Source organism: Vespula pensylvanica, chromosome 9 (genome assembly GCF_014466175.1).
Source record: "Vespula pensylvanica isolate Volc-1 chromosome 9, ASM1446617v1, whole genome shotgun sequence".
In the NCBI taxonomy this organism is placed as follows: Eukaryota; Metazoa; Arthropoda; class Insecta; order Hymenoptera; family Vespidae; genus Vespula; species Vespula pensylvanica.
Window position 1 is genome coordinate 3,631,203 of NC_057693.1, and position 22,859 is coordinate 3,654,061.

Genomic DNA, 22,859 nt, shown 5'->3' on the forward strand with positions numbered 1-22,859 from the left:
TTAAAATAATTCATAAAATATCTATAAGATAAAAACGATCGATCGAAGAAATGAAATCAATCGATCGAAAACTTTCACAGGAATAGAATAGACGAAAACTTCCTAGGCCGTTTTAAAAATCAATTCTTAAATACCCATCTACTCTTTTTCGAGACTCGCTCTTTTCCTTAAACTAATTTTTCTTCTTCTTTTTCCTCTGCTTCTTCTTTGAAGGAAAATGATAAAAAGAATTTCTAAAATGCTTTATGATCTTACTAGGATGTGTAAAGAGAAAAAAAAAAGAGAAAAAAAATTTGCTCGGAAAAATAGTAATCGATATGTAAAATAATTTAGGAATCTTGGCTCACCCTGTATAATCAATGAGAAAAATGGAATGCTACGCCAATGGGGATCGCAGTGGAGCCGAGAGGGATCTCTGTAAAGAAAGAACGAGACAGACGGAGAGAGAGAGATAGAGAGATCGAGAGAGAAAGAGAGAAAGAGAAAAGAGAAAGAGAAAGAGAAAGAAAAGAGAAAGAGAAAGACAGAGAAAGAGGGAGGACGGAGAGAGAAAGAGATGGTATAAAGTTTAGGGTGTGGAGGGTAAGAAGAGGATCTCTGTTTCGATAGGAGGAGCTTGTCGGCAGAGAGTCGATCGTGGAGGGGTCATAGGTGGGCTGGCCTTCTTCGAATCGTGTCCGCCCAACTTCGGCTTGGATCGCCGGTTCTCGGCGTGGCCGTTTAATTCGGCCGATTTGCCGCAAGACGGCGCTGTTCTCGGCTGAAAGCGGACGCTGCCGCGCCGGTTCCCTCACTCCGCGTCGCGGCTTCGAGTCGGAAGACGGCTCCCCTTTAGAAGAGCGCTATCCAAACGACGAGCCGAACCGAGCCGAGCGGAGCCGAGAGATGAGATGAGATCATTCGCGATCTCATCTTTTTCGCGTGACGACCGAGTTTCGTCCTCCAATTACGATATTATATTCGCGTGTACAACTCTACGAACAACGAACAGTGAGGATTTAGTTGGTGCGTGCCAAAAAAGAAAAAAGAAAGAAATAAGCTTTGTGATAATCGAGTGCGATACCAGTGTTAACGTCTAACTTCGAAAGAGTAATATTAATCGACGGCTGAAAGGAAGAATTTCGATCGCGAATAATGTTTTCGTCTCGTCGTTATCGTGCTTATCATTGATTGGTACCCGCTTAAATAACCGTGAAAAGAGTGAGAACGATCGAGTGGTGCGGACGATAGAGTGTTTCCATATATACATACCTACCTACGCGACGTGATAAGATTCGAAGTTTCCTCTCCGTCTTTCTTTCTCTCTCTCTCTCTCTCTCTCTCTCTCTCTCTCCTTTTTTCTCTCTCTCCCTTTCTCATTTTTCTTCCTTTCTTTATTTCTCTCTTTTTTCTCTCAGTTTGTCGTTCAAAGACGATAAGGAAAGAGGGACCGAGTTCTCCTTTGAGATGTGCCCGTGAGGGCGCTGCTATTCGCAGCTTCTACTCACAATTTTGTTTCTCCGTTAATACTATAATAAACCTACAACAACAACAACAACAACAGCCAACAGCCAACAACAGCTAACAACAACAATAAAAATAATAATACAAATAATAACAATAATTAAAAAAACATAATAACAATTACAATCGTAATAAAATATCAATCGGAATAAATCATCAATGAGGACGTTCCGTCGAGTTGGAAGTTAGATCCAGATAGATCGAAGGAAGAGGGTTTGTTGCGGTGTCAAAGCGAGAACGAGGAAGCTAGAGAGGAAGAAGAAGAAGAAAAGGAGGTGGTGGAAGAGGAAGAGGAGGAGGAGGAGGAGAAAGAGGAGGAGGAGGAAGAGGAGGAGGAGGAGGAGGAGGAGGAGGAGGAGGAGGAGGTGGAGGAGGAGGAGTCGCTCGACGGTGGCGTCGGCGGCGTCGGCGGCGTCGGCGGCGGCGGCGGTGGTGGTGGTGGTGGTGGTGGTGGTGGTGGTGGTGGAAAAAGCAGAGGAGAAGCCGCTCAGCGGACGCCATCTCCGCGTTATCGGCAAGCGGATCCCCCGGGACTCCCCCCCAAGCAGCTTCGACGTCGCGCACCCTCGCTGGGAATTACCCCGCGACAGAAGCCACCCTGATGGGAGTGTATGAGGAGCGCGCCCCTCCTACCACCGGCATGCACTGGGTGAGTTTCATCCCCTTTTCATTCGTCAACAGACGACGTAGGTTACCTACGATGGAAGAAAACTTCGATATCTATGTACTTACTTAGTTACCGATATATATTTCGAGATCGACAGCTTCTTCTGTATTTTCTTTTTTTTTTTCTTTTCTTTTTCTTTTTCTTTTTTCCTCTTCTTCCTTTCGAATCAATCTTTACGCATCTCCATTCTCGTTCTCGTCGATCGATCGATTCGAGATCTGAAAAACAGATGAAGTAGTGACAAAAGTGAGAGCGCTATTCTCTCCTGCCTTTTAACACGATTAGAAAATCGACTCTACGTACTCGTACGAGAATCGTTGAAATGATTAGACTTTCTTAGATTTTCTATGGTTTGTCCGTCTATTTCGTTTTGACGTTTCTTTACTCATTGGGTTTTCTAAGAGAAGTGTCTAATGCAAAATTGACGACAATGTATTATCTAAGAATTACGGAAGATGTTGGATAATACTACAGCGATTTGCGTTTCTTAATGTTATGAGAATAACGCGATGAACGGTCGATCAATTTTCTATACTTTACTTGTAACGTTTGTAAGATCTTTTTCTTTTTCTCTTCTGACATTTGAAAGATTATGTCTATTTATTTGCTTTTACATTTTTCAATCGAATTAATGTCTAATTTTCAAAGAGTATTCTTATATTTTTTATCTTTCAAATGTTATAAAAGATATTAAAGGAATTATTCGAATTATGGAAAATTACTTAGGCGGTCAAACGTATCGAATGGACATTTAAAGGGGAATCTTTGTTTCGATTTACGCTTTCCTTGAATCTTTTTAAGGAAAAATACTAGTTACTATGTATTTCTTTTTTGAACGTGCGAGATTACGTGATAACTTGATTAACGTTATAAAAGAGTAATGGAATTTTATGGAATATCAAGTATCGGTATTGTCAAGTTTAACTCGTACCATCGTTTCCATTCTTCGTTATCATCGTCCCACGAAAATCGATTATCTGATAAGTTAAATTCATTGCCAATTACATTTACTTCGTGCGATGGTTAGCGACGATTGTTTCTCGGTTTTACTTCGACTAGTACGACTACCCTGTACCTCCGGTTTACCGTTAAAGGCTTAGACAGCTCTTACTTCGGTTTATTCGACGTAACACTCTTCGTATTTCTCTCCTTTCGTGGTTAACCTGTTAACCGGCTTCGCTTCTCTTTTAAAGTGAATGCGAATACTATGGGATTTATTTCTAATACAAATTTAACGATGTGGTTTAAGGACAATAGGATTTCTTTTTTTAAAGAGGCGAAGGAAATAAATGTATTTAAGTACACTTGACCTCGGATTAAAAATCTCTATGACTAAAATAAATGAACTTTAAGTAGGTACCTACTTGTTTGTGTCGTGTGTGAATGTGCGTGCGTGCGTGCGTGCGTCTGTTAAATGTTATATAGAAACGAATGGAATCCATAATACTTTTGACTTTGATCATTGAAATTTATATATATATATATATCGTCCAGTTCAGAGTGTTGTGTTCATGGATTCATTCGAGGCTTATCGGCAATGTAACGCCCGGTGATATATTCGCAGAGTGAACATGGCAAACGGGTTTCTCGGTTTCTCTTGCGTCGTTGTAGATTGCTCGTCTCGTCTCGGGAATTGGGAAGAGACGGGGAGTAAGAAGGAAAAAAGAAAAAAGTAAATGAATAAAAGAAAAAAAGAAAAAGAAAGAAGATGAAAAAACAAGAATAACAAGGGAGAAAAGAAAAAGCAATATTTATTCTAATGACACTCTCTAGTCAATTGAAAACTATTCGTTCCCCTATTCGAAACCCCTTCGGCTTCTGTTCACAACATATAATTATCTATTTCGACTTTCTTAATTTTCTTTTTCCTTTTTTCTTTTTTGTTTTTAATACATACCGATTTACTCTAAAAAGATATATACGATATATAACTTAACTATCATGTGTTTATTTGAGAAAGTCGATTAGCATTGGAGTAGATATAAACATTCAAATATATAGAACAGTTCAAAACATAAGGGAACGATGAAGATGAAAAAGAAAAAAAGAAAGAAAAAAAAGAAAAAGAAAGAGAAGAAGAAGAAGAAGAAGCAGAAGAAAAAGGGGAATTGCGAAATGGACGACGGACGGTACGAAGTTCGGATCCGCCGGCAAGGTCAGAATTATACGTCGGGAATATCGTGACAAGCTCGTCCCTATCGTCATCGACGATGTTCTTCCTTCCTACGCTTGCTTCGCGCTTCAACGCGTTCGTCTTATTCGAACTCGTTTCGAACGATGTCTCTGAGCTCGATCAACTCGGCTAGCACGCGATTTTCTTTGCGATCATTCGTCGAACTCCTCTAAACTCTCAGTGTATCCTTCTTTCTCTCTTTCTCTCTCTCGCTCTCTCTCTCTCTCTCTCTCTCTCTCTCTCTGGATGGAGAGAGACAGAGAGAGAGAGAGAGAGAGAGATCTCTTTCTCTCTCTTTTTTCCTCTTTCTGCGCTCAACAGAAAAGAGAGAGAGAGAGATACGTTGATAAGAGAAAAAAAATAATTATCTTTAATGTTAAAGAAATTAAAAAAAGAAGAGAAAAAAAAAGAAGAAGAAGACGAAGAAGATAGGGTCATCGTACAAATCCGTACATCGGCGAAGGATCGACTTTCGTTAATTGGCAAACGTACTTAACGTATACAGCATGTAAACAAGGGTTAATCGATTGTAAAGTGTCGAGTAGTTAAGTCGAGTTGCATCGTTCCTTGATATTTGCTTGAAAGTATTCCGACGAATCCAAGTATTATCTTTAAGTAAGGTCAATCGAGAACCTCGATCGGCAATAACGTCATTAATAGTGTTATCGAACTTTTCATTGATAAGAAAAATGTATCTGTAGAAATTTTGACGGGACGGGGGAGGGTGAGCATGGGGTGAGTTTATAGAAAGAACAAAAAAACAGAAAGCAAAAAAAGAGAAATGATATCTGGATATCAATAAGCAATTCTCATTGCTAATTTTTTTTCCCTTGTCTATTGATCGTAAAAGAATATTGTAGTAAGAGTATAGATGAGGTCGAGGTCGAGCCTTTAACTTCAGGATACCAATTCGCGGTATAGTTCGAGCAAATGCACGAGTCCGTTTTATTATAGCCCTGTCTCCAGACGAAATTAATTATCTACGAGGCGCAGAACCGGTAGAGGTTCCCGTCACCCTTTCGGCCTTCTCAAAAGGTACGTCGTCGATAAAAAGAAGCTCGCTCGTTTCTTCATCTTCTTCTTCATCTTCATCTTCTTCTTCGTCTTCTTCGTCTACTTCATCTTCGTCTTTTCTTCTCTTCTCTTCTCTTCTCTTCTCTTCTCTTGTACCTTTCGGCGAAGCTCAATCGAATTATCGAAGGGAAAGGACGGCCTGTACTTAAACGTTTACGATGACGTCCGACGGAAAGATGGATGAAAACTATGCAAAAGAGGGATGACTGAGAGGATTATATTTCAATTCGAACGAAGTTACATATCCTATCTTCATTCGATTTTTCTCAAAAAAAAAAAAAAAAGGATGCATTAACGTAATAATAACCTATATAATAAATAATATATACATAACGATTTGAAATATTAATAAACCATCTATCATATATTGTCTCCTCGTTTATTGATAATGATCTTTTTTATGATAGGCTTGGAAAACAGTTATTATTAGGACGTTTTCCAAGAAGAAGTAAGTAAGTAGAAAAAGAAAAAGATGAAGATGGAGGAGACCGACGATCGAGATAAGAACTCGACGTCGTGCAATCTTCTTATTTAAATCCGTAATCTGAACGATTTTAAAAATAATTATATCGACGCCATTCATTTTCGGAAACTCGAAAAAAATATAATCGCGTTTAGAAAATTTATACCGAAGGCGATTGGTGATTTTCGCGAAGCACGCAAGCTACACCGTACACGATAGAGTGATTATTGTAGTAACCGACGAAGATAAGGACATCTCTCTTTCTCTCTCTCTTTCTTTCTTTCTCTTTCTCTCTCTCTCTCTCTCTCTCTCTCTCTCTCTCTCTCTCTCTTCTCTTCTCTTCTCTTCTCCTTTCTTTTCCTTTCCCCTACCGACAGCGTGTCTGCTAGCGATAGCAGAGTCCGCCGCGCTTGCTTCGAGCATAATTTATTACTCGGCTTGTATTTCATATGTTTACATATATACATATGCCCTGCTCATCTAATAATTTTAATGCTGATCGATATTCGAATGACTTTTATGATCAAAAATCTATGGTTAGATAGAACATCTTTTATCTATTAATTATTATTTACCGATTAGTTATTTGCCTTTGATCGTATTTGTTTTTCTATGTTCCTATGTTTTTTACCAAAGTCGAGAAAAAAATTATTTTTAATGTTACAAGTAAATTTGCGTTCGTTTTACGTTTATTTTGAAGGTTTCTAATGAATAATCATTCGTTTCTAATGAATAATCATGCGTAAATAGGTAGAATTTATATGTGTGTGTGTGTGTGTGTGTGTGTCTATATATATATATATCACATATATCCAATACCCATATACCCAAGTAGTAATTAACATTTAAATTACCATTTAAAGTGTTATATTTAAACGAACTTTATCTAAAAATTTTACATATATGCATACGTAATGATACAGTTTATTTTCCATTTATTTCCTGTTAGATTTAAAGATGTTTTTAGTAAGCGTAAAGAGATATTAGGAGCGTCGTTTGACCAAAGCGTTTCGATGATCGAAACGTTCGCAGAAATCTTCAAGTCGATGGTAGACGCGAAGCTTTGAGAGGAATGGGAGGAAGGAAAGGGAAGGAGGAGGAGGAAAACACTAATCTCTTGGGTCGGGTCGCGATTCTTGGCCTCCACGGCATGCGCCTATCCGAGACACTCCGTCGCTTTTAAACGTACAATCATTATTTTCTCATTTTCTCCCTGTCTACATCGAGTCGAAAATGCTGACAATACTTTCAAATCTAGAATCAAATAACTTTTACGTATTAACGAGAAACTTAACTCTGCAACGCGACGAAGATATATAAATATTATATTCTTTAGAAATGCTGATAGAAAATGTTTTTCTAGAACATGTTTACAAGTATCTAAGAATTCATATTTCTATCTTATTATTCTAATGAATTCCGAAATAACGTACCTATTTCGTTTAATTTTCTCTTACTACTATTTACGTTTCAATCGTCATCGTGCGTGATAGAAAATATGTTTAAAATAACTTTCAAGTAGCTAGAAATCGTTATTTTTATTTCTCTTTTTCTTTCTTGCTCTTTCTCGCCGTCTGTCTTATTATTGTATACTAAACAAATTTCGAGCAAAAGTATTCCCCGTTCAGTTTTCTCTTCGTTAAGTGTCAATCATCCCGCACGATAAAAAATTTTTCTGGAATATTATTTCAAGTATATTAATAAGAAAAATGGTCCCGTTATTTCCTATTATTATTTTATTGTAAATCAATTCGAAAAACTAAACTGAAGATATTATCATTTGGTTTTCTCTTATTTACGTTTCAATCGTCAAGCAGGATAGAAAATTAACGTAGTAGATTTTTCAAGTAAATAGTTAGATACGTAGAAACGTCTCGGTATCGTTATTTCACCCGACATTATTCTATCCGAAACGAATTTCGTGTATTTTCGAGAGCAAAAGCACTTCGTTTAGTTTCCCTTGGTTGCGTCTCAATCATCGTGAGCGATAGCAAGCGGTGTAATAACGTACCGGATGTATGACAAGGGCAATAGCGGTGCAATTTTATTAACGACGCCTGCGTATAGCGTCGCTCACCGACAACGTTTCCCTATATTTTCGTGAAATTTATTGCATGTATCTACCCTACTAGACACATGCCTTACTTACATAGAAGACAAGTATCATTAGTCTATTTTATTAAGCGAATTTTCTCTTTGCTATGAGCGATCTCGGAAAAAAAGAAATTTCGAAGCAATTCGAAAAAAGGATAGATAAAAAGTAAGAAAGAAGGAAAAAGAGAAAGAGAGAGAGAGAGAGAGAGGGAGAGAAAAAAGACGAATTTGACACGCATATATTTGTGGAAATTTCGAGGCGAACGAATCTCCTCATGAACTCAGCTCCGAATGTGTCTTCTACGGAAAAGTATAGGCGGTGTATGATAACCTTACGTCACGACCCAGAAGATATATATAAGCGTGTTATCGCTCAAATCGTTGCGATAATTCTTTCTTTTTCTTCTTATTCCTGCTTAAAGTCCTCCAAACGTTTTCGTAGTTCTTTTATCAAGAATTGTCAACGACTATTGCTTCTGTTATTTCCTTTTTTCTTTCGTTTTTTTTTTCTTTTTTGTTTGTTTTGTTTTTTTAAACATCGATCGTAATAAATATTAAAACTTGATAATAATGGTGGTTAAAGGAATAATATATAGCATCAATTCGGAATAATTTGATTCGTTGCGTTAATAAGCACGAGAATAATTATTATTCGCGAATTTTATTATTCGATTATTATATTGGTAATGCGTTCGCCCAAATGAGTTTCGTCGGTAGATATCGCAAGGAATATCTTTCGGGCACCTGACTCTTCAACGTTGGATATTCATCATGCGTCGTTGACATCGGTCGACGAAGTTACGTTCTGATGACAAATATCGTGCTTCTCGCTCCATCCCTCTCGGATCGCGATCTATCATCGCGAAATGCGGTTGAAACGATAACGAAAATCTATATCAATATTTGTTGATAGTACGAATGGCCGAGCTAGACATTTTCATCGAAACTTTTGTAACGATTTTATTGTTCTTTTATCTCTTTTTTCATTTGTCTTTTTTTTTCTTCAGAATATCGATCGAATTCGAAATTTGTCGAAAGATAAAGAAAGGAGTAAGTACGTTTACCCTAAATTTCCGTAAATTACGGGGATAATAAAAAAGAGGTAAATGAAACGATAACTCGACTGAAATGAGACTCCTTCGAAATTACGATTACGTTTTCTCGGATTATAGTAGCACGTTCGGTACCTCGAAGCAATAAAAAAAAAAAAAAAAAAGAGAGAGAAAAAAAAGAGAAAAAAAGAAAGAAAAAAGAACGAAAAGTATTCTCGTTTAATCTCGAGATCGTTTTTGGCCAATGTTCCTGACGAAGGTCCGTCGTGTGACAAATGGCGGACGTTTGCTTCGATCGTCTATCGATCATTCGAATGCCGCGAGAAAAATGTCGCGTCAACGATAAGTTTCTCTCTCTTTCTGTTTTTTCTTTTAACTCGTGTCAATGCTTTTTCGAATCGTATCGAAAATTACATATCTTTCGTTATTTTCTTGACGAAATTATTCGATTCCATCGACAACATGTTTCTTTTCATTATTTTCTCTTTGATTTAAAGAAAGTTAGGAAAAGCTTTTCGTAGAAAGAACGAATGGAGGATTTCTTGAGAGGTTTTAAATTGGCACGCCATTAAATTCATGACGACTTTAATTCACTATCCTCCTCATCCTTTCCTCCTTCTCCTTCTTACGTAGGGTATTTATTCGTATAGAATCCTTTTTTCGATGTCTTTCCCTTTTGCTTCGTGTAAAAGGGAACATCGCGCAAAGTCGAAAGAGAAAGAAGAGAGTTTAATCCGTAGGGAACGTCAAGCTTTTCTAACGGAAGTTGTGTCCTAGTATTTTGATCGATTTACGATAATACTTTGTAGAAAGTCACGAGAATAATCCTTCGTTTCGTTTCCAAGTTTCTCACGTTTGAGATTTTTCAAAGAAAGAAAGAAATAAAGAGAAAGAAATAAAGAGAAAGAAAAAGAGAGAAAGAGACAGAGAACCGAACGTCCTTATCGATCATCCTTTCAAAGAGAAGTAAAAGAAATAGAGAGAGAAAGAGAGAGAGAAAGAGAGAAGGTACGGTCGATCGAAATAAAAAAGAAATTTCTTTTGGTGACATCGCGTTGCTTCTTATTTCTTTTTCTCTCTTCTGTTTTGTATTTTCTTTTTTTATTAAGATCGTAACCCTCTCATCCGGTCCTTTCGTCCCTGTATCCTCCTTAGCCATCCTTCTCTTTTGTTTCTTTTTCTTTTCTTCTTCTCGAAGAAGAATAAGAATAAAAATAAGAAGAAGAAGGAGAAGAAGAAGAAGAAGAAGAAGAAGAAGTTTGGGGAGGTAGGACGGTAGCTGGTGGTGGTCGAGTGACCGGATCCGACATTTTCGAAAGAAAGACCACTTTGCTCTTCTCTCTACTTGGACTGGGCCAAGCTTGGTAGCCGTTCCGAGTGCAGATAGCGAAGCGTTTATCGCTCCTCCGCGGTGTTAACCGTCGCCCACGCATTTTTCCACTCTTTCTATTTCTCTCTTTCTTGTTACACGTATGGTGTATGCGTATATATATTTGTGAGAAAGGGAGAAAGAAAGAGGGAGAGAGAGTGAAAGAGAGAGAGAGAGGAGAGAGAGAGAGAGAATAAGAGAAACCACGAACGAGCGCCGGAACGGAGCTCGACCCGGACTAGGCTGTTTATTGTTATCGCTTATCGTCGCTCTCGAGCAAGGGAAGCTGATATACGTGAAACCACGCGGCCACGAACGAGCAAACTCTTTCTTTCTCTCTCTTTCTTTCTTTCTTTCTCTCTTCTTTTCTCTCTCTCTCTCTCTCTCTCTCTCTCTTTCTTTTTTTTCTACTTCGTGCCTTTCGTCAATTCTCATAAACGAAGATTATATGTTGTCTGTTGAGAACATTCGAATAAGTTTGCTGTTTGATTTTGTAGTAGTCATTGTCTTTATCTTCGTCGTCGTCGTCGTCATCATCGTCGTTGTTGTTGTTGTTGTTGTTGTTGTTGTTGTTGTTGTTGTTGTTGTTGTTGTTGTTGTAGTTGTTGTTGTTGTTGTTTTAATCGAGAAGATAGTTGTTCGATGATCTATCTTTTCTATTTTTATCGTCTTACTGTGATAATATTTTAATTCGATTTGTTGATTAATATTATCTATATATAGCCGAGTAAATCATGTTGTATAATTTTTGAAATAATAATATATGGTTACTTCGTTCAAGTTGTCCTTTGTAACGTTAGTATATATATTTCATTAATACATAAAAATATTTTAATGCCGATTTAAAGATTGATTGATAATCAATTAGTTGATTTAATAACGTTACGATTAAAGTTAATTTTATTTTTATTTTAATACAATTTGTTGATGAAGATATTGCGAAAATATCGTGTTATATAAATTTTATATAATTATCTAATAATATAGTTACTTAATCGAATTTAATATTATTAGATTTTCATCGCGGTCGACGATAATTAGGAAATGTTACATCAAAAAAAAAAAAAGAAAAGAAAAAGAAAAAAGAAATAAAAAAAATACTTTATAATGCTGATCTAGAAATGGATTAATACAAGATGTCAGTCGATCTATGAACGTCGCGATTCAGTAAGGAGCTTCTCAGAAATCATAAGTTATCGCATAACGCGACAAAAGGAACGGCGTTCCAATTACATCGATCCCCTCGTGACTATACCGTGGAAAATGGCAATTGGTTGACGGGAGGAAAAAAGAAAGAAAGGAAAGAGATAAAAAAAAAGGAAAAAAAAGAAAAAAAATGGAATGGACAGACCCAGATTCAGTAGTCGTTGCTGCTACAACTCGTTCGGAATGATCCGTCCTCTCGAGGTTTCGTCGTTAAGAGAAGGAACGTCAGCCTTGACGATCTCGAAAGTTATTCCAATCACGACTACTCGTGGGATCGCGAGAAAATCAACTTTTCGAATAGGTCAGCGATAGATAAAAGGTAAAAGGTCTAAAAAAAGAAGATATAGTCATTATATCCGGTTAAGAAAAGAAAAAAGAAAAGAAAAAAAAATGGAAGAAGTAAAAAACAAAATATTGAAGAAATATGTTTAGAAATTTTTAAATCAATTTTTTCTCTTTTTTTGTTCCTTTTGTATATCGTCTTTCAAAATGAAATATATATTTACCAGTGACAAAAGCAAGCAGGAGCAGCTTGCTTCTAAGAAGAAGAAATCGTCGAATCGATTCTCGAGTATCGATTCGTTATCGATTCATGGAGGAGGCTAAGAAACGTCGAAGAGATCGGACCAATAGGAAGGAGAGCGTGGCTTCCACGGGCCGAGTCTCAGGACGGTCGGTCGGCCGACATTTCTGGCGACATTCTGTGCCTTTTCGCTTCGCGGTATCTCGCGATTCCGCGCGCGCTCGTTATTTACTTCACGTTTCGTGAAAATGAAAAAGGCGGAGTCTTGTGCAAGTTCGCCGCCGGTGAAAGTCTCGGATCTCTTTTACAGTCCGAGCACGGCCTCCTTGCCGCTTCGGGTCCACTCTCCGCGGATGGATAAGGATCTCTCGAACGAAGATCGATCGTCGATGTAGCTTTCGTGGGAAATTTATAAGATTTATCGAAGAGACCGTGGTTTTATTTAAACTTAATCGAATGAATAAATGACGACAACAATAACAACAACAACAAAACATGATATTTGATTATGATTTTTCTTTTCTTCGTCAACGAAACAGCATCGGGTTACTTATTTACTTAGTTAATAAGAATCACGTAAATTTTGGTGAATCCTCGTTTGAAGTTCGTTTTAACAACGAACACAGAAAGTAACAAATCAAGTTCCTCGCACGCTCGCCAACGAAGAGTTATTCCAGCAATCCTTATAAGCGCGCGTTCCAACGATTCCTTCGTTGACCCGACGCAATATTACATAAGAGAGAATGAATACCGGCGATCGTGTACCGAGGAGAAGTGCGCGTTACACCTTGTAAACTAATCCTAAGTAGGCGGTTTAGAATTTTCCTAACTGTTCGTCGTTAGTTGCTAGTAGTCGATTCTACCTTGGACATATTCTACCTGTTAAATCGGCATCGTTATCTTCGACGACTAATTAAAGAGAAAAGATAAGGGAAGTTCTTTACAATGTTCTATACTTTTTCTTAACGCGTTCGGATAAGAAATTTCTAATTGAAAAAGTACACACATACCTAAAATTATTACCTATTACTATTATTATAATCATCATTATTACTATCGCTATTATTATTACAGACGATAGAACGATATTCTCGATTTTTATCGATCGACTTAACGAACCTTTTTACGTTTTTTATGGCACCCCCAAGTCTTTGTGGTATCGGTTTAACAGAACTCGAACGTTCGATTTAGTGTCGAGAAAGACGGTAGCGTACGCACACAACGAGATAGCTTTCCACGCGGGAACGATTTTATCGGCGAAGTTTCTCGCCGATAAACATTATCTTCGACGAGGGACGATGTGTCCGACACGCTCGCTACCGTCGAGTAGCTACCTCTATCTGAAATAAAGTAACGGTTAAGAGCGTAATTCTACGTTGTCGGACAAGTTTCTTTTTATACGCGTTTATCGTTCCCTTAAAATTTGACGATAAAAATTAATAAATCCAAATAGAAACTTATTCGTTCTTCGTAGTAACTACGGAATAAAAAAAGATTTTTTTAAGATCGTATTCCTTGGTTAATGATCGATGAATCGAAGTATATACTTCAATGTCCATTTTCTCGAGAACGTTCATCCTAGAGAGAATTCGTCTCTCTTCTCCCCTTCTCTCATCTCTTTCCCCCTCTCTTTCTCTCTCTCGTTCTTTTGCTTTGGCATCCCCTTCTTACCCTCCCTACCTTTTACACACAACCCTGGTTTCCGTTGGGCGGCCTCTAGATCGCAAACGTGCCGCTTCGCCTAAGGCGCAGTAAATACCGGTATCTGCTGTCGTAAAGTGCACCATTGGTTTTCCACGAGACGTAGGTACGTAAGGTCTGTGCAACGCTCAAAGAGCGAAAGAGATAGACGGACAGAGAGACAGAGAGGGAGAGAGAGGGAGAGAGAGAGAGAGAGAGAGAGAGAGAGACAGGGAAAGAAAGAGAGAAAGAGGGAGGGAGACGACAGTAGGGCAACTCGAGTCGTAATTTATGTCTCCACGGTACGCGCCGCTGTACGCCGCACCGTGAGCGCGTTGACAGTTGAAACACGGCAGCGACTCGGATTGGTCGGCTTCGGGCGCCTTATAGGGTCGCGCGCATGCGCACACTGCCTTGCGACATCCATCAGAGGCGAGCCGCCGATTCGCTACCCGATCGAGACTGACTCTCTTTCTCTTTTATTTTTTTCCTTTTTTTCTTTCTTTTCTTTTCTTTTCTTTTCTTTCCTTTTCTTTTTAGCTTTCCTTATCTTCTTTTACGCGCTCCTTATCTCTCTCTCTCTCTCTCTCTCTCTCTCCTTACTTCTCTCTCTTTCTTTCTTTCTTTATTTCTTTTTTATTTCTTTTTTATTTCTTTCTTTCTTTCTTTCTCTCTTCAAGTTGCGATCAGAGAAAGCAACGTTTCAAACGCAACGGGGAGGAGGCCCTCGTGCGTTCTTTCTTCTTTTTATTTGTTCCGAGCGATTTCTCCTACCGGTTCGACCTGTCGATCGATCATGATCCGTCGTCGCATTGATCGCTTCCTGCATCGATCTTCCTCCTTCCCGAGGCCACTTTTTTACCGATCATTCTGGACCGTAGGGTTAATGCAAATTTCTACTATGTAGGTTAAAAGAGCAAACGCAGAAATTGAACTTATTTGTTTATTTAGATATTGAACGACGAATTTTTTAAGTATTTTCTTTTCTTTCTTTTTACCTTCTTCCTCTCGTTTATTCCGTTCTTTTTTCGTTCTTTAATTTTCCTTAATACGATCGATAGGGAAGACCAACTTTGAGAGCCTTGAAATACCATGACACGCGAGTCCACGGTATCAAGAAAAAGAGAAAAAGAGAATGAGAGAGAAAGATAAAGACGAAGGTGAGTCTTCGATACGCATCGATGGACGGTCAATATATACTCTGACCGAACCATTTTGTAAGACCGGTTTTTGGAGTTCTCGTTTTCCGTATGATTCGATCGTTTCGTGTAATCTTCCGAAAAACTACTCGTCTACCGATTTTATCCCTTGGGGTGCTCTTAAAACGATCTTCTTACGACACGGTAGTCGTTATTATACTACGAACTTGATTACATTTATCGAGTTAGGAACGGAATCGTTAGATCGTTAGATCGATAAATCAATTATTCCTTTCGATCGAATAAAAGAAAAGCTTATTAAAAGTTAATTGACTATAAAAACAAATCTGAAACTAATTCAAGTGAAAAAGAAAATTTTTCCCGGCATTGTATATCTAAGAAGATTTATTAAATATTTATAGTAATCGATTTTTTGTCGCGTAGAAAAGTGAACAGAAAGAAAGAAAGAAAGACAGAGAGAGAGAGAGAGAGAGAGAGAGAGAGAGAGAGAGAGAGAGAGAGAGAGAGAATGATACACACGATATAAAAAAAATGGAAAGAAAAAATATATCTATCAATGGTTTGTTTTAACAGCCGGCCAGCTCGCAGGAGCGCGGGAGCGGCTTGGCTGTGGGGCGTCAAGGGGGGCCCGGTAGTGCGGGGGGCCCCGGAGCAGTCGAGCAGGCAAGGGACCTAAGTCCCTGCCTCCCCGCGTCGATGGGCGACGCTGCACGACCCACCACCTTACCGTGCAGTCCTCCCGCCGCCCACCACCACGGGTCCCATCATACGCCCCATCACGCGTCCCATCAGACGTCCCATCAGACGCCCTTACATCAAACCCATTGCGGAACCAACAATAATTGCTACGACGGTCCAACCACCCCCTACGATTCGAGGGACTACGATTCGCCCGGAGGTTAGTTTCTTAATGAACTTATCTAAAATTATTTGATATAACTGTTATTAGACTTGTAACAGTTATATCTAAATTGAAATTGTAATTATTTTTCTTTTTCCTTTAGTATAGCACATAGAATACCGCCAAGACATTTTTGTTTTACATATATAATACCGTCTCGTTGATGTTTGTTTTATCATTAATAATTTTATTAAAATTGAAGAAGTAGGTAATTAAAAAATGTGTGGTTATACAATATTCTTTAGTTTTGTATGACTTTAGGATATATTTTCGATGATATAATAACGAGTCGGTATTCTTTTAACTTACTCAATGCCCGATAAAATCTATTCTTTCTTAATTATTTTCATTGCATTAACTTCGAACAACAATCGAACAATCGTGCTGCTGGTTTGCAAGTTAAAATAAAAAATAATAATTCGACAGGTGGATCGGAGTACAGAAACAACAACGGTAGTTTCGATAATAATCCGAGTGACTTGAGTATGCCACCACAAGGGAGTCATCATCACCATCACCACCATCATCATTCGCATTTGCATGCGCAAACTCATACGCAAGAACAACAAACCTCCGAGCATTTGCAGACCATTCCGAAACTCGAGCCACCGCCAACGCCACCGGCACAATCCGAGGATGTTCCTGGAGTTGTCTGTGCGGGTTGTGGATTAAGGATATCCGACAGGTATTACCTTCAGGCGGTCGACAGGAGATGGCATGCTTCGTGTCTTCAGTGTTCTCACTGTCGTCAGGGTCTCGACAACGAAGTCACTTGTTTCTGTAGGAATGGAAATATATATTGCAAGAAGGATTATTATAGGTGAGTGATATAACTTTTGACAAGATAGTTTCGTTCTTTCACAACAGATAATATTAAATTTTAATAGGTAGATACTTTTAATATTTCCTCTTTAATAGTTATTAAAATTTTTTACGATCTACAAATGTTTTTTCATTCAGTCTGCATAAAAATCGATAACCAAACAATTGATTTTCTTTTTTAAACAGGATTGCAAAATAAAAACTTGAAAGATCGTATAAATAGTATGACCCTTTTAAAGTCACACGGCGATTAAAGATCGCAAAGGAGATTAGAAACTTTTGATCGATGAAATTCATTTTTTCTTTCGATGGTTCGATATAGAGAGAAAAAAAAATTTTAATTTGGAGAACAACGGTTGTCGAAGTAAGAGAAAACACGGTGTTCGCATGACGGCGTCGATGACGACGAACAGTCAAGAGAGATCGTTCCCGGCGATCTCTTTCCGCTTCCTCTTTAAGTCGATAGCGAGTTTATTTATTACGTTACTCCGACGTTCATTCATAGCGGAGCGTGTTTACACGACCGCCCACAGGTCCTCATTTTTCTCCGTACGGTCATTAAGCGAGATCGCACGCCGGTAACGCCTGTCACGCTTATGCTACCGTGTCTCTCGCGGAAATCCGTGTTAAATCATTATCGCGCTAATTGTAAGACGAGACATCAAGATATTCGCATTAATACAAATTTCATAAAATTTTCTTTAAGTATACGAGGTATATGAAAAAAATTTTTTTTATAAAGAAACTCGCGAACTCTACAATCTCTCTCTCTCTCTCTTTCTCTTTTTTTGTTTTTGAATACCTATCTCGAAAAATAATCAAAGAAAATCATCTAACGAAAGTCCTTCAAAGACGTCCTTCGACCAGTTCGAAAGTTTCACGTCCTCTCGTTTGCAACGTTTGAGTTGCATTTTGACGGCGAACAATCCGCGTCATGAAAGCAACTCGTTACGGCTTACCGAGAATAGGTCGGAAGGCTCGTGCGAATAAGTCAAGCGCGAAGTAATTTATGCGATTCCGTGAGCCATTCGAAGACGAGCGCTGTTTGAAAATACATCCGCCGCCGCCGACGCCGCCGCCGCTGCTGCCATTGCCGTTGCCGTTGCCGTCCTCAGCAGTACCGCGAAGCGGAATCCGGCAAACGTTTGCGTAATTACACATCAGCTTTTCCTTCTTTTGCCTTTTTTGTTCTTTTCGAATATCGGTATCCTCTTTTTTTTTTTTTTTTTAACGATTCTATATTTTCTTTCTTTTTGTTTGTTCGTTTTGTCTTTTCTTTTTTATTTATTCTTTTTTCTTTTCTTTTATTTTATTTTATTTTATTTTTTTTTTGTTTACTTCATTTCCATTGAAAATATGAATAATTATTTACAAGTCCTACGAATTACACAACGAAATTATTTTCTTTCTACTACCTTTCGATAAGTCGTATAAGTTTGCGGTCTTACGATAAAACGCGCTATTCATGGCCGGTAACATTTGCAAATATAATCCAACACGCAATGCCACCGATGTATCCCGGTATCGCACGCGAAATAAACATTTATCAAAGGCGACCCAGTTCGTGATTACTTACTAATGAAATATTAGATACCTACGTAGGGATAATTCTCGATCGACCAACGATTTTATTATAAAATCAAGTGGCGATCGATTATCTGTTGCAAAGTTGGAGATCGAGTGTTGTAAAGAAAATACGAAAGTTAGATTATACGTTCGTTCTTCGTTCTTGCATTAATGTCTCATTAAATTTTAATATTAACTTCAATTATTAAAATTAAATTGCGATTAGAACATATCTTGATCATTGATCGTTTACGACTCTTGATTATATATATATATATATATATATATATATATATATATATTATTATTATTATTAATTCGTTAAGTACTCTCGCACGTTTCAGAAATATTTTCTTTATCGAAAACAATGAACCTATTTTATTCAATGAAAATATCAAGATCTTTTAATAAAAAAAAATTGTTATAAAATATCGACGTAAGATTTTATGCGATATACGAAATAGAAGTTCGAACGAGTTAACGAGTTACAAATACAACAGAATTAGACGAAGATAGAGATAGATAGATAGATAGATAGATAGATAGATAGATAAACAGGTAGATAAAGAGAAAGACAGACGTATGCAACTATCGTGCAAAATAATAATTCTTTTTCTTCATAACTCACAAGAGAAATTCCACTATCCTTTTGATCCAACAAAATTCCCATACTCCCGTCATGCAGGGACTAGCGCAAACGTAGGTAGGTACTTAACGCGCGGCTTAATAAGAATTTTCTCACGTTTCCCCCTCTTCCCTCACCGCCCATCCCCCAACCCTTCGTAGTTTAGTTAGCTTTAGCCAGTGATTTCCATTACGGGAAACAATCGCCGCACCGGCAGTTAGAAATACGCGGAAATCACCTGTCTTGCCATATTTCGAGCTGACTTCAGACACTAATTCTCGCGTTCGAGCAAACAACTCGAAGGCAAGTACACTTGAGTAAGTGGGTTATGCCGTTTTACAGGACGTCGAGTTTGAACGCGAACGTGCGTTTAGATAATCCTTCGTGATTGTTATCGCGTTTGAAATTTTGAATTTTGGAGAAATTTATTATTTCAAAATAACATTGTTCTCATCTGATTATTACGTAATCTGACAAACTTTTAATTATGTTCGTTCTTTATCTTGTCGTGTTTTTACTTTTCTTTTTTTCCTTTTTTCTTTTTTTTTCGAAGATAACATATCTTTCTTTCTTTGTTTTTTTCCTCTTGTTCAATCACAGATAATTCTCTCTTTCTCTCTTTCCCCTTCCACTGGAATAAATTATACTATACGTTTTTTTTTCTCTCTCCGTCTAACGTTCATAGATTTTCTCAAATGTTTCTGAATATCGCTTAGGTATTTCAAGCTTACGTGCTTTCGTTACGACTTAAGTCTAAATGGAAAAGAGATAAAATCCACCTGCGAAAAATATTCACCTGCGTAAGTACATACGTAGACGAGGAGAATTACATACATTGCGCGTTCGGTATTAACGTTAACGTGACTTGCAAAGACGGGTTTCTTTCTCCTTTCTTTCCTTTTTTCTTTTTTATTTTCTTTCCATTTTTTCCCTTTCGTTTTTTCTCTTTATTCTTTCCTTTTTCCTTGTTTGCTTAAACTCCTGGCTCTCTTTAACGCGTATATGTTCGTTAATAGGCCAAGTACAGGTATAAAGTAAAAAACAGGAAAAAAAGGATCGATCTTAGCCGGTGCCATTATCTCGTAAGTTAACGTGGATGAATAGCGTTGTATGTGTTACAGAAAGAAAAAAGGAAGAAGAAGAAGAGAAAAATGAAAATGATGCAAAAGTAAAAGATAGTTATCGCCTCTTTTTTTTTTTTTTTTTTTAAAGCATATACCTACATGCATACGATGCGGGTATAGCGTGCTAGCAAAGAAAATGCTCGTCAAAATCGTGCTACCATTCGTCGCGCGCGGATAGACGTTTTAAATTCATAAAGCCTCCTCTCTCTCTCTCTCTCTCTCTCTCTTTTTTCTTTCGGTAGAATTCGAGTTACGAAGAAAGAAACTCTCTCTAATGGCAGGCTCGGTGTAACGAAGCGAACCTATAGAATTAGATCTCCCTAAACGTATTTTTCTGAACGAATGAAGTGGATGCGAAAGCGGTACTCCTCTATTATACTTTGTTCTTTATACACATAGTTTTTTGGAATTCAACGCCAATTACAGAGAGAGAGAGAGAGAGAGAGAGAGAGAGAGAGAGAGAGAGAGAGAGAGAGAGAGAGGGAGAGGGAGAGGGAGAAAAAGAAAGAAAGAAAGAGAGAGTTTTTCGAATATAAAAAGGGCTTAGAGAAGGAAAAAGGGATGCAAACTAACATAATTGGATATAGATATTTCGCACGAACGTTTATCTCGCTGAAAGCGTCATTTTTATTTGACTAATTCGTACGGTCGATGCTTTTAACGAACTGTATGTGATTCAGTCTATTAAATCGTATAGAAATTAAGGAGTCGAAGTACACTTTAGATTTAAACGTTCATTGCTAACTTATGAAATTTTTTTTATATGAGAGAAGAGAGAGAGAGAGAGAGAGAATAAACTTTATTATATCAGAGTGAAAAGTTTACATGTACATACATACATACATACATACATACATATATATATATGTATATATAATTATATTAAAAATTAGTGAGTATACGTGAAAAAGATAAGAGTTGAAATTTACGAATGATAAAATTTTAAATTATTAATAAAAGGAAAAAAAAAGAAATGAAGAGAGAAAGAAATAGAGAAAGAAAGAGAATGATAGAGTTCAGGCCTCACACGGTGAGAAGGAGGATAATATTAGCGTACTCTCTCGCTACTGATTCAGTCAACGCGAGAGAAGAGCACACAGAGAAGAAATTACCAAGCACGATCTATGTATGTATGTATATATGTACGTACGTACGTACGTGTATATCTATGTATGTATACTCCATGGACGTGGCGTCCGTGCTGGACACCGGCAATACCTTCGACCACCGCACCATCGACTAATGGTCACGACTCGACCATTTACCTCCGGCGAAGCGTCGATTCTTGATAAGTAAATCACCGCCGATCTACATTTCAGGAGCGACGCCACGATATGTCTCTGCGTTACGATCTACGTTTACGTAGTATATCTATACATATATATCTATGTGTATATATACATGTGTCTGTGTGTATGTGCGTAGTTTAGCATATACGTACCGTACATATATGCATGTGATAGAAAATTAATCTCTGACATCGTTAGATGATTAATAAGGACGAAAAGAGAGGAAAAGAAACAAGAGGAAAAAAGAATGAAAAAAGATTATTATTATTAAAGCTCGTCATTAGAACTGTTTGATACTCGTAAAGATTCGATTATTTGTAAATTAACGAATGAATTAAGAACGAACGAATTTAAATATCTCGAAGAGAATACTCACGAAGTAATTTCGGTGGTCACGAGAGTGTTAGGGCCGAAAGAGAGAAGAAGGAGTCAGTCATCGCCCTTAGTCCTCTTTTCCTCTCTTCTTCGTGTACGTGGTATGCTTCTAAAATCGCATTAACCGATCTTCTTAGAGGGTACGCTCGAGATCCTAGGATAAGCAGCTGGTTTTATCGCGCCAAGAAGGACGCTTTTGCTCGCGAAGTAGAGAAAGAGAGAAAGAAAGAGACAGAAACGAGACGTATAGTCGTGCAAGATGGAAATGGCAATAAAAGGAAAAAGAAAGAAAGAGAGAGAAGAATGAACGACACGTTGAAATCATCAATACTAAAGTTAAGGTTAACGTGTACCATTACGATCATAACTTTTTGTTAGAACGTTAGATGAAAATTTCTTTCGATAACGATCCATCCATCCATCCATCGATGAACAATTACATAGGAACGTCGATAATCGACACCTGCTTGTATTTTTTCTATCTTCGTTCTTTTTTCTTTCTTGTTCTCCATATTTATCAAGTTTATATAATGTGACGGTGAAAGAAAAAAAGAGAGAGAAAAAAAAGAAAAGAAAAAGACAGAGAGAGAGAGAGAGAGAGAGAAAGAGAGAGAAGAAAAGAGAGAAAAGGATAAGGAAGGAGCAGACATCCCGTCACGACACGATTTTAGCCGAAAGAGTCTTTCTTCTTATCTCCCTCGTTCGCGTCTCGAGCCGTTAGCATCGTTCCTGTACTGCCATCGTCGCTTCGAAGTAGTTTCGAGCCGTTTCACGACTGTTATTAGGCAGAGACACGTCGCGTGTCTCGTCCGGTTCGACTCTTCACGAACGAACATTTTCAACGTGTGCGCCATGCTACCGTGACATACTTTCGCGCACAAAACTCTCTACTTTTCTACGGTTTGCGACGTTATCAAAAAAAAAAAAAAAAAAAAAAAAAAAAAAAAAAAAAAAAAAAAGAAGAGAAAAGAAAAGAAAAAAGAAAGAAAGGAAAAGAAAAGGAAAGATCGCCAAGACAATAGGGGTACTCTTCTTCTGTCATCTTCTTGGCTCTTTAAATCTAATGTCATTCGTTCCTTAAAAAAAATATTTTAGATTTCAATGGGATACTTCATATCTTCCCCTTTTACGGTCAATGAGTTAATCCTTTCTTTTCCATCTTTTTTTGTTTTTTTTTTTTTTTTCTTTTTGTT

The 22,859-nt window shown here is 37.7% G+C and overlaps 1 protein-coding gene across 2 annotated transcripts in view; it reads left to right on the top strand.

Annotated features, from left to right (window-relative positions):
• Positions 1–1,894: 1,894 nt before the first annotated feature.
• The window catches only part of LOC122631540 (protein apterous-like), a 41,195-nt gene continuing 20,230 nt past the window's right edge, over positions 1,895–22,859 (top strand). For both annotated transcript variants that reach the window (XM_043817331.1, XM_043817332.1), the window contains exons 1-3: positions 1,895–2,152; positions 15,538–15,862; positions 16,292–16,685. In XM_043817331.1, coding sequence (XP_043673266.1) covers positions 2,105–2,152; positions 15,538–15,862; positions 16,292–16,685 — 767 coding nt within the window. In that variant the 5' untranslated portion in view covers positions 1,895–2,104. The remainder of the gene's footprint in view (positions 2,153–15,537; positions 15,863–16,291; positions 16,686–22,859) is intronic.